Source organism: Thalassophryne amazonica, chromosome 21 (genome assembly GCF_902500255.1).
Source record: "Thalassophryne amazonica chromosome 21, fThaAma1.1, whole genome shotgun sequence".
Classification (NCBI taxonomy): domain Eukaryota; kingdom Metazoa; phylum Chordata; class Actinopteri; order Batrachoidiformes; family Batrachoididae; genus Thalassophryne; species Thalassophryne amazonica.
The window spans coordinates 869542-881652 of record NC_047123.1 but is presented as its reverse complement, the minus strand read 5'-3'; the positions used below and the strand labels follow the sequence as shown (position 1 = coordinate 881652).

General features: G+C 47.1%; 1 protein-coding gene across 1 annotated transcript in view; it reads left to right on the top strand.

Moving 5' to 3' along the window:
• LOC117503576 (midasin-like) overlaps positions 1 to 12111 on the top strand; it is a 207212-nt gene that overhangs the window by 92665 nt on the left and 102436 nt on the right. The window contains exons 55-58 of the mRNA XM_034162836.1: positions 5298 to 5418; positions 6253 to 6466; positions 6629 to 6863; positions 6937 to 7060. Coding sequence (XP_034018727.1) covers positions 5298 to 5418; positions 6253 to 6466; positions 6629 to 6863; positions 6937 to 7060 — 694 coding nt within the window. The remainder of the gene's footprint in view (positions 1 to 5297; positions 5419 to 6252; positions 6467 to 6628; positions 6864 to 6936; positions 7061 to 12111) is intronic.

Sequence of the window (12111 nt, the reverse complement as noted above, 5' to 3'; positions counted from 1 at the left end):
ACAGCCACACATACACTTGAAGGCGTTCTGGGTGAGGGTGCCAAATCCTCCCCTGTAGCTGTGACAATAAATCCTTCCTCTCCGGGAGAGCCCAAGGTTCTCCCTCGAGGAGTTTGTAAATCATGGGAAACCAAATTCTCCCAGGCCAGAATGGAGCAACCAGCAGCACCCTGTGGCTGCTCTGATCTATCCTGTGCAGTGTCAACATCAGCAGCGGGAGAGGAGGGAAGGCATAAAGGAGGCAATCCGGCCACGGGTGAGCCAATGCATCCTGCCCCAGCCGGCTGTCTGGTTCCAAGAGGGAGTACCATCGTGGGCAATGGGTCGAGGTGCTTGAAGCAAAAAGGTCCACTTCTGCTGCACCATATTTCTGCCAGATCATTTGGACCACAATCGGGTTCAGTCTCCACTCTCCCGGTGGTGGTTTCTGTCTGGAGAGTAAATCCACTGCGCTGTTCTGTACACTGGGCAGATGAACTGCTCTGACACTCTGAAGGCGAGGCAACGCCCATAAGAGAAGCTTCTGAGTTTTTGCCAATGAGTGATTGGACCTGGTGCCCCCCTGATGGTTTATGTGATAGACTGTTGACGTGTTGTCCAACCGGACAAGAACATGTCTTCCTCTCAGGGCTGGGAGGAAATGCTTGAGAGCCAGTCGCACAGCGCGAAGCTCCAGCACGTTTATGTGTTTGAGTCTTTCCTGGGGACTCCAGACACCCCTCACCATCCTGTGATTCCACACGTCCCCCCAACCTTTGAGTGATGCATCTGTAACAACCACCTCTCGGCGAGAAGGAACAGAGCCTAGAGGGACACCCTTGCAGATGAAGTCCACGTTCCCCCAGGGTTTGAGGTGCAGAAGGCACTGGTTGGAGAGTCGTACAAGCCTGTGCTGATGCAACTTCGAGTTGAGGCCTAGGTTGTTGATCCAAATCTGTAGGGGACGTAAGAACAGAAGTCCCAAAGGTACCACTAGCCACATTGCAGTCAATTTGCCCATCAACCGGAGCAGCAAACCAAAAGGCAGCGTCACAGCCCGTTGAATGTGTGAGACGAGGCGAATTACATCGTCCACTCTCTGCGAGGATGGCGATGCAGTCATAGTCAGGGAGTTGATGGCAATGCCGATGAAGGTCGTTTGTTGACTGGGAACAACAGAACTCTTTGCAAAGTTCACTGTGAGTCCTAAATGAGAGACATGGTTCAGTAAAAGAGCTGTGTCGTTGTGCGCCTGCTCCTGAGTCGGAGCGCAGACAAGCCAATCGTCTAAGTAGGGTAGGATTCTTAATCCAAGAGCTTGCAGTGGGGCTAGTGCTACAGCCATACATCTGGTAAATGTACGAGGGGCAAGAGAGAGGCCGAAATGAAGCACCCTGAACTGGTATGCCTGACCTTCGAAAGCAAAGCGGAGAAACTGCCTCTGATGAGGCGCCACTGGCACATGGAAATAGGCGTCTTTTAAGTCAACACTTGTGAACCAGTCTCCTGGTGTTAGTTTGAAGGACGTCTACTGTGCGGAGCATGTGAAACTGCAGCACTTTGATATAACGATTCAGACGTCGGAGATGGAGGATAGGACGAAAGCCACCATCCTTCTTTGGAACAAGGAAGTAAATTGAATAGAACCCCCTGAGCTGGTCTGATCTGTGAACTGGCTCTATGGCCCCCTTCTCCAGGAGTTCCAAAATCTCCCGTTGTAGGGCAGCAGACTGCACCGAGTTGGAAACAACAGTCATCCTCACCCCATTGAACTTTGGAGGACGACATTCGAACTGAATTCTGTAACCTTCGAACAAGGTTGAAATGACCCATGGGTCTTGAACTTGAGCCTCCCAGTGGCTGAGTTGATTTCGTGAAAAACGGCTGGGGGCCAAACATTGGCAGTCAGACCCGACCACCTCTGCCTTGCATCCCTGAGGACCTCTGGGTGCGATTACTGGAAGCTCTGCGAAACCGTTCAGTTCTCGGGGGTCTGCCCATAGGCTCACAAAAGGCAGGCTGCTGGGAGAGCTGGCCCTCAACTGCAAAAGCACGTGCAGCTCTGGGAGTCGGCGGAAGCCTGGATGTAGAGTGAAAAGCTGTAGCACGTCTGACTGGCTGAGGTCTGGAAGACCGGTGTAGGTCAACAAACTGTTGCCGAGATTTACTAGCCTCGACAGCACGCTCTAAAGTTTGTTGGGCCGCAGGTCCAAATACTTGGCCTGGAAGAACTGGCAGCGAACGGAGTGTGCCTCTGCAGGATTCGGAAAGGGGGGACTGCGCAAGCCACACCTGACGTCTCGTGATGGTAAGGGTTGACATCAGTCTGCCAAGCTCTCTGGACATATAAGCAAAGGTTTGGAGTGAGGCATCACTAAGACTTTGCGTAGCATCATCAACCTCTGCCTCCCTCAGACTTTGGAACGTTGAACTCAGGCTTCTGAGTGACTTTGAAAAAGGCACTTGAAGCGGTGGTTTCCGCAGGGAGATTGCCGACCCCAAGCCTGGATAAAGCCAACTGAACAGCTTGCTTGACAAAGGATAGTCCAGGTTCGGTTTGCGGCATGGACTCTGCCTCGGAGGTATGAGAGCCCACTAATGAATGGCTTGGAGAAAGACTCCTCTCATCCTCATCCTCCACACAGTTTATATCACTTGTCATGTACAAGGAATCAGTTGCAGCAATAGACACGACATCGTCCTCCTGCTGAGTAACTACATTGGTCTGATCAGCCTCATTAGGGACAGCAGGAACTGTCACTGCATCCTTAGGCTGTAGATTCAGAAGCAAGGACTTAATCTGAGCAAACTCAGAAGTCAACGTTTCGACCTTTTCAGCCAAAGCATGGTCATGAGTAACCTTCTTAGCAGAAGGGGCTCCTGCATGTGGGCGTTTACGGCGCTTTGGGTCCTTCCTGGGGCTGGAGGCCAAAGTCGCACTAGATATTCCACTTTCCAATGCCGCAAGTCTAGCAGATCTCTCTGCCAGTGGCATGCTGGCACAATTAAGGCAGGCATCGCCAGTCAGGGCTTCCCTCAGGTGTCCGATCCCAAGACAGGAGGGGCAAAACATATGTCCATCATCTGGGCTCAAGGGAGCCAAACAGGTACTACAGCCATGCAACAAAGGCCCTGTCAACATTGTGGACTGCATGCAGATGGCTAACGCAAGCCCTGATGGTTACAAATGGAAAGACAAAGCGTGAATCACACGCAGTGTAAATAGTAACACGAGGCACGGAGCGTGAAGCACTCACAGCCGTCGACACGAGGCACGGAGCGTGAAGCACTCACAGCCGTCGACACGAGGCACGGAGCGTGAAGCACTCACAGCCGTCGACACGAGGCACGGAGCGTGAAGCACTCACAGCCGTCGACACGAGGCACGGAGCGTGAAGCACTCACAGCCGTCGACACGAGGCACGGAGCGTGAAGCACTCACAGCCGTCGACACGAGGCACGGAGCGTGAAGCACTCACAGCCGTCGGCTTGACACGAGGCACGGAGCGTGAAGCACTCCAGCCGCAGACTCGACACGAGGCACGGAGCGTGAAGCACTCACAGCCGCAGACTCGACACGAGGCACGGAGCGTGAAGCACTCACAGCCGCAGACTCGGCACGAGGCACGGAGCTTGAAACACTCACAGCCGCAGACTCGGCACGAGGCACGGAGCTTGAAACACTCACAGTGTAAAAGCTAATACAAGGCCCGGAGAGTGAAACACTCAAAGCCACAGTAATAACACGATGCACACAGCCGAAAAAACTCACAGCCCAAGTGCTAAGTCACTTAGAGCAACGACGACAACACTAGCTGCTAGCGGAGCTGTTAACCTTAGCAAATGGCGGCAGTGCAGACAAAGTACTTCAAGGAGTGGAAAACACTCACGGCAAGCCCAACACAGTACACTATACCGGTTCTGATACACACACTACCACGTAGTTAACGGGGTTAGCGATACAACTAAACAAATAGCCAGCTTTCATCGAAACAACACAGCTAATGTGCACAGAGGAAAATATCCAGCAGGGCAGCGGCAAGGCGCGCACCCGGCGTTTAGGAAGGTGTACTCACGACACGCGTCAAAGAATACAAAAAAAACGGTGAAGCCGTGTCTCGCAGCCTCTGGAGGACGTGTGCAGTGCACGTAGCTCCAACCGAAGGTGGGTTGCGAGGCTACAAGCGAGAGCGGCAATCACAGCTAAATGTGTTCTCAACCTCTAAGAATGCGAGAATGTAGAAAAGAAGCGAGCGCTGGGTGCATCTGGTATATAAAGACAACCAGTGACGTCACCCAGGTCACATTCAATGGTGTGACTTTGTTGGTATATATTCTCGACCTCTGTGCTGCGCACATGTAGTTATCCAGGTGCTAAAGCATCGCCCTCTGGCGGTCAGGAGGAATGAAATAGAACATGAACTAATTCACTGCGTCGTTGTTTAAAACCTGAGATTTCAGTTTGGTTTTCAATCAATTTTCAATCCGGTTCAGGTAAACAAAAATAAAATAAGTAAAATAATGAAGAATAAACTATACACACAGATTGTGAAACTCAAACGTTGCACAATGAAAGTTCAAGGCACAACGTCTTTTTCTGTCTGGGGCTCGATGAATGAACAGTCATAAGAGTTTGACTTTAGGTTTTAATCTGGTGTGTGTGTGTGTGTGTGTGTGTGTGTGTGTGTGTGTGTGTGTGTGTGTGTGTGTGTGTGTGTGTGTGTGTGTGTGTGTGTGTGTGTGTGTGTGTGTGTGTGTGTGTGTGTGTGTGTGTGTGTCAGCTGCAGGCAGTTCTGTTTTTCCTCTTCAGTATCAGAGATTCTTATTTTTATTACCAGGTGTGCACATAACTGGTGCTCGTGTGCTTAAAATCAGAGGTGTGACGAACTCACCATCAGTCAGTCTTAAGTCATGAATCAGCAAGTCCCAAGTCGAGTCTCAAGTCATAATGACCACCAATTGTTTGCAAGCTGACTTGAGACTTGTTGATTCGTGACTTGATGGTGAGTTTGTTCCACCTCTGCTTAAAATAGATAACATGTAGTGAACTACTGCCAACAGGCTGTAGGAAATGTGTTTTCTGCAGCACATAAGCACCAGTTATGTGCACACCTGTTTACTACAGTTTAACAATTTGATGGGTTCCTAATTGGAAGGGTTCCCTACCTTAAAAAATAGACCGGTTTCTTTTGCTTACTGTTGCTGCAGTAACATTCTGTTCACACTGATTGCAGCAGCTTGTTTCTGTTTTGCACATTGTCTTTTGATTTTTGGGTTTGTGTGCTGATTTTCTGCATGCTGGTTGTTCTGTTCTCCAGAGGACAACAGGAGCTGCAGGCAGTCTCTGCAGCCATCCAGGCGGTTCTGTCTACTCCCACATCTGTGGCAGCGGCTTTGAAGGGGATTCAGAAGACTTTGGGCAAAGCTCTTCCTTTCAAGGTGAAGAAACTGTACTGAGCACTAGAACCTGATTTAAGGAACCAGGGCTCATCCCACACTTGGTGGTCACCAGGAAACTGGAATTTCTGATCTCAGATGAGGAAAAATTACTCTGCAACTCGGAGAAAAGTTGCTCTACCCCAACTTTTGCTTTTTCCAAACAATGTTGACTCATCATGGATTGAAATGATTTTCAAGATTATTTCAAGAATGTTCATTGTTCCAGTAACATGACATGTTTTCCAGCACATCCCTGCCAATCTTTCCTTTATTGTTCGTAATCTAATAAAACATTAGTCCTTCAGATGTTAGATTTTCTAAAAATGTTGTGATGTTTCAGCTGCAGTTTGCCAGAAGGCACATGGGAGCCTGGAGCCTGGATTTGAACTGTCCTCTTAAAATCCTTCTCTGTTCCACGCTGAAGCTGTAGAACTGCTGACACAAAGTCAGAATTTGCTCTTCTGAGCCACAGAAGTCTGGAACGCCTTCAGCGCTGTCTGGGTGGCTTCCCTCACTTTGTCTCCTCCTTGCACGGTCAGATACTTCTGGACCTGACTGTATCTGGTGGTGACACCAGTGGTGAATGTGAGGAGAACCGACACTGTCTGTGCACGTCTTTCAGAAGAACCAGGCTTTTTTTTCACAGCATGTGCACATTTCCAAATGTTTCTCTGGCTATATTTTCTGGCTTCATTTAACTCGTTGCTGCAGATACGAACATGGATGTTTTTAATCCAGTGGTGCAACAGAAGTTTAGATTTTTGGCAGGAGGTCAGAATCAGTTTTTTTCTTTAATTTCCCACCATGTGAGTCCACGTGTTGTTTGTTCTTCAGCTGGAGTCGGTGGCCGAGTGCGCGTCCCGCCTCAGGCTGTTGAGCAAAGCTCTTGATGTGAGCAGTCTGAGGCTGGACAGCACCAGCGGACAGTGGAGGCAGGACCTGGTGCGACTTCAGGGTTCTGGACTCGGACTGGACCTCAAGGAGAGTCTCCTGGAAGCCTGGGGTCTCGTGCTGCTCACCAACAACCAGCTGGATCCTCAGACGTCCGGTCAGCTGACACACGTTTTCAGCTTTTATTCCTCCTGATGTCTGGATGTTTCAGACTTTAAACCTCTTCTGTTAAAAAAAAAAAAAAAAAAAAAAGTCCCCTGGGTTGTCTGACAGTTTGCGTTTGGATCTTGCGTCATTTATCTGACTGTTTCCACGTCAGGGGTCTTGGAGAGGCTGGTGTCCTGTGTGGAGCAGCAGCAGGGTCACATGATGTCTCGGGGGCTCCTGGACATCTGCAGCCCGTCTGACGAGTCCAGAGACGGGACCCAGCTGTGCAGAGCGGCCCTGCAGCAGCTCCGTGGCCGGGCTCAGCTCTGGCCTCTGATGGAGGAACTGGCCGTTCTCAACCATCTGCGACTCAGCGCCGACCTGCTGCAGCTGGCGCTGTCACCAGGGTAACGCCTCTGACTCGATCCCACCTACTCAAACGCCAGCTTGCATGTTCTGAATGTTTCTGGTCATTCACAGCGACCAGGAGTCTGAGGACGGCTTACGGCGAGAACTCTCCAGACATCTTCGTTACTGCCTGCAGTCGACGCCGATGAACGTCAGTCAGCTGCAGCCGCTGTGGTTCCTGCTCAGCAGTGACAAGGTCAGCAAACGTTTTCACCGCCCGCCTACTTCATACAGAGTCCCACTGTCTATTCAGTAACAATTGACAAAATCAGGGCAGAAACTGTGCAGAACTAGTATCACACCAGCGAACCCAGACCTGATCCAAACAGGCAGCAGTGGGTCCAGAGCCTGTATCAGGGTTTGTTTTTTGTTTTCTGGGGTCCCTGCTGCCTGGGAGGAGTTCGGAGCAACCATGGAGAAGGACCTTCGGTCAGCACCAAGGTGCTTCTGGCGGATCGTGAGGCACCTCAGAAGGGGAAAACGGGGAACCATCCAAGCTGTCTATAGTCAATCAATCAATCAATTTTTTATATAGCGCCAAATCACAACAAACAGTTGCCGCAAGGCGCTTTATATTGTAAGGCAAGGCCATACAATAATTATGTAAAACCCCAACGGTCAAAACGACCCCCTGTGAGCAAGCACTTGGCTACAGTGGGAAGGAAAAACTCCCTTTTAACAGGAAGAAACCTCCAGCAGAACCAGGCTCAGGGAGGGGCAGTCTTCTGCTGGGACTGGTTGTGGCTGAGGGAGAGAACCAGGAAAAAGACATGCTGTGGAGGGGAGCAGAGATCAATCACTAATGATTAAATGCAGAGTGGTGCATACAGAGCAAAAAGAGAAAGAAACAGTGCATCATGGGAACCCCCAGCAGTCTACGTCTATAGCAGCATAACTAAGGGATGGTTCAGGGTCACCTGATCCAGCCCTAACTATAAGCTTTAGCAAAAAGGAAAGTTTTAAGCCTATTCTTAAAAGTAGAGAGGGTGTCTGTCTCCCTGATCTGAATTGGGAGCTGGTTCCACAGGAGAGGAGCCTGAAAGCTGAAGGCTCTGCCTCCCATTCTACTCTTACAAACCCTAGGAACTACAAGTAAGCCTGCAGTCTGAGAGCGAAGCGCTCTATTGGAGTGATATGGTACTACGAGGTCCCTAAGATAAGATGGGACCTGATTATTCAAAACCTTATAAGTAAGAATAAGAAGTTTAAATTCTATTCTAGAATTAACAGGAAGCCAATGAAGAGAGGCCAATATGGGTGAGATATGCTCTCTCCTTCTAGTCCCCGTCAGTACTCTAGCTGCAGCATTTTGAATTAACTGAAGGCTTTTTAGGGAACTTTTAGGACAACCTGATAATAATGAATTACAATAGTCCAGCCTAGAGGAAATAAATGCATGAATTAGTTTTTCAGCATCACTCTGAGACAATACCTTTCTGATTTTAGAGATATTGCGTAAATGCAAAAAAGCAGTCCTACATATTTGTTTAATATGCGCTTTGAATTACATATCCTGATCAAAAATGACTCCAAGATTTCTCACAGTATTACTAGAGGTCAGGGTAATGCCATCCAGAGTAAGGATCTGGTTAGACACCATGTTTCTAAGATTTGTGGGGCCAAGTACAATAACTTCAGTTTTATCTGAGTTTAAAAGCAGGAAATTAGAGGTCATCCATGTCTTTATGTCTGTAAGACAATCCTGCAGTTTAGCTAATTGGTGTGTGTCCTCTGGCTTCATGGATAGATAAAGCTGGGTATCATCTGCGTAACAATGAAAATTTAAGCAATGCTGTCTAATAATACTGCCTAAGGGAAGCATGTATAAAGTGAATAAAATTGGTCCTAGCACAGAACCTTGTGGAACTCCATAATTAACTTTAGTCTGTAAAGAAGATTCCCCATTTACATGAACAAATTGTAATCTATTAGACAAATATGATTCAAACCACCGCAGCGCAGTGCCTTTAATACCTATGGCATGCTCTAATCTCTGTAATAAAATTTTATGGTCAACAGTATCAAAAGCAGCACTGAGGTCTAACAGAACAAGCACAGAGATGAGTCCACTGTCCGAGGCCATAAGAAGATCATTTGTAACCTTCACTAATGCTGTTTCTGTACTATGATGAATTCTAAAACCTGACTGAAACTCTTCAAATAGACCATTCCTCTGCAGATGATCAGTTAGCTGTTTTACAACTACCCTTTCAAGAATTTTTGAGAGAAAAGGAAGGTTGGAGATTGGCCTATAATTAGCTAAGATAGCTGGGTCAAGTGATGGCTTTTTAAGTAATGGTTTAATTACTGCCACCTTAAAAGCCTGTGGTACATAACCAACTAACAAAGATAGATTGATCATATTTAAGATCGAAGCATTAATTAATGGTAGGAATGGGGTCTAATAAACATGTTGATGGTTTGGATGAAGTAACTAATGAAAATAACTCAGACAGAACAATCTGAGAGAAAGAGTCTAACCAAATACCGGCATCACTGAAAGCAGCCAAAGATAACGATACGTCTTTGGGATGGTTATGAGTAATTTTTTCTCTAATAGTTAAAATTTTATTAGCAAAGAAAGTCATGAAGTCATTACTAGTTAAAGTTAATGGAATACTCAGCTCAATAGAGCTCTGACTCTTTGTCAGCCTGGCTACAGTGCTGAAAAGAAACCTGGGGTTGTTCTTATTTTCTTCAATTAGTGATGAGTAGAAAGATGTCCTAGCTTTACGGAGGGCTTTTTTATAGAGCAACAGACTCTTTTTCCAGGCTAAGTGAAGATCTTCTAAATTAGTGAGACGCCATTTCCTCTCCAACTTATGGGTTATCTGCTTTAAGCTACGAGTTTGTGAGTTATACCACGGAGTCAGGCACTTCTGATTTAAAGCTCTCTTTTTTAGAGGAGCTACAGCATCCAAGTTGTCTTCAATGAGGATGTAAAACTATTGACGAGATACTCTCTCACTTACAGAGTTTAGGTAGCTACTCTGCACTGTGTTGGTATATGGCATTAGAGAACATAAAGAAGGAATCATATCCTTAAACCTAGTTACAGCGCTTTCTGAAAGACTTCTAGTGTAATGAAACTTATTCCCCACTGCTGGGTAGTCCATCAGAGTAAATGTAAATGTTATTAAGAAATGATCAGACAGAAGGGAGTTTTCAGGGAATACTGTTAAGTCTTCTATTTCCATACCATAAGTCAGAACAAGATCTAAGATATGATTAAAGTGGTGGGTGGACTCATTTACTTTTTGAGCAAAGCCAATAGAGTCTAATAATAGATTAAATGCAGTGTTGAGGCTGTCATTCTCAGCATCTGTGTGGATGTTAAAATCGCCCACTATAATTATCTTATCTGAGCTAAGCACCAAGTCAGACAAAAGGTCTGAAAATTCACAGAGAAACTCACAGTAACGACCAGGTGGACGATAGATAATAACAAATAAAACTGGTTTTTGGGACTTCCAATTTGGATGGACAAGACTAAGAGACAAGCTTTCAAATGAATTAAAGCTCTGTCTGGGTTTTTGATTAATTAATAAGCTGGAATGGAAGATTGCTGCTAATCCTCCGCCCCGGCCCGTGCTACGAGCATTCTGACAGTTAGTGTGACTCGGGGGTGTTGACTCATTTAAACTAACATATTCATCCTGCTGTAACCAGGTTTCTGTAAGGCAGAATAAATCAATATGTTGATCAATTATTATATCATTTACCAACAGGGACTTAGAAGAGAGAGACCTAATGTTTAATAGACCACATTTAACTGTTTTAGTCTGTGGTGCAGTTGAAGGTGCTATATTATTTTTTCTTTTTGAATTTTTATGCTTAAATAGATTTTTGTTGGTTATTGGTAGTCTGGGAGCAGGCACCGTCTCTACGGGGATGGGGTAATGAGGGGATGGCAGGGGGAGAGAAGCTGCAGAGAGGTGTGTAAGACTACAACTCTGCTTCCTGGTCCCAACCCTGGATAGTCACGGTTTGGAGGATTTAAGAAAATTGGCCAGATTTCTAGAAATGAGAGCTGCTCCATCCAAAGTGGGATGGATGCCGTCTCTCCTAACAAGACCAGGTTTTCCCCAGAAGCTTTGCCAATTATCTATGAAGCCCACCTCATTTTTTGGACACCACTCAGACAGCCAGCAATTCAAGGAGAACATGCGGCTAAACATGTCACTCCCGGTCTGATTGGGGAGGGGCCCAGAGAAAAAAACATTGTTTTTGCAAAGTTACACACCGATTTAATGTTAATTTTAGTGACCTCCGATTGGCGTAACCGGCTGTCATTACTGCCGACGTGAATTACAATCTTACCAAATTTACGCTTAGCCTTAGCCAGCAGTTTCAAATTTCCTTCAATGTCGCCTGCTCTGGCCCCCGGAAGACAATTGACTATGGTTGCTGGTGTCGCTAACTTCACATTTCGCAAAACAGAGTCGCCAATAACCAGAGTTTGATCCTCGGCGGGTGTGTCGTCGAGTGGGGAAAAACGGTTAGAGATGTGAACGGGTTGGCGGTGTACACGGGGCTTCTGTTTAGGGCTTCCTCCTCACAGTCACCCAGTCAGCCTGCTTTCCCGGCTGCTCGGGATCTGCCAGGGGGTAACTAACGGCGGCTAAGCTACCTTGGTCCGCACCGACTACAGGGGCCTGGCTAGCTGTAGAATTTTCCACGGTGCGGAGCCGAGTCTCCAATTCGCCCAGCCTGGCCTCCAAAGCTACGAATAAGCTACACTTATTACAAGTACCATTACTGCTAAAGGAGGCCGAGGAATAACTAAACATTTCACACCCAGAGCAGAAAAGTGCGGGAGAGACAGGAGAAGCCGCCATGCTAAATCGGCTAAGAGCTAGTAGCTACGCTAAGCTAGCGGATTCCTAAAAACACGCAAAGTGAATAATGTGTAAATAATTTAGAGGTGATTCAGCAGAAGGAGTGCTTTAGTTAAGGCACGTAAAGATTACACTGGGAAACATCGTAGTCTAGATAACTAGATCAATCTGTATAGTAAGGACGGGACTCTGTTGACCTCAACTGAGGATGTAATCCGGCGCTGGAAGGAACACTTTGAGGAACTCCTGCATCAGACCAGAGCGCCCTCTATAGTAGGGGCAGAGCTGGAAGCTGATGGAGGATTTTCATCAGTTTCACTGGTGGAAGTCACTGAGGCAGTCAAACAGCTCCGCAGTGGCAAGGTCCTGGGGGTTGATGAGATCTGTCCAGAAATGCTGAAGGCTCTGG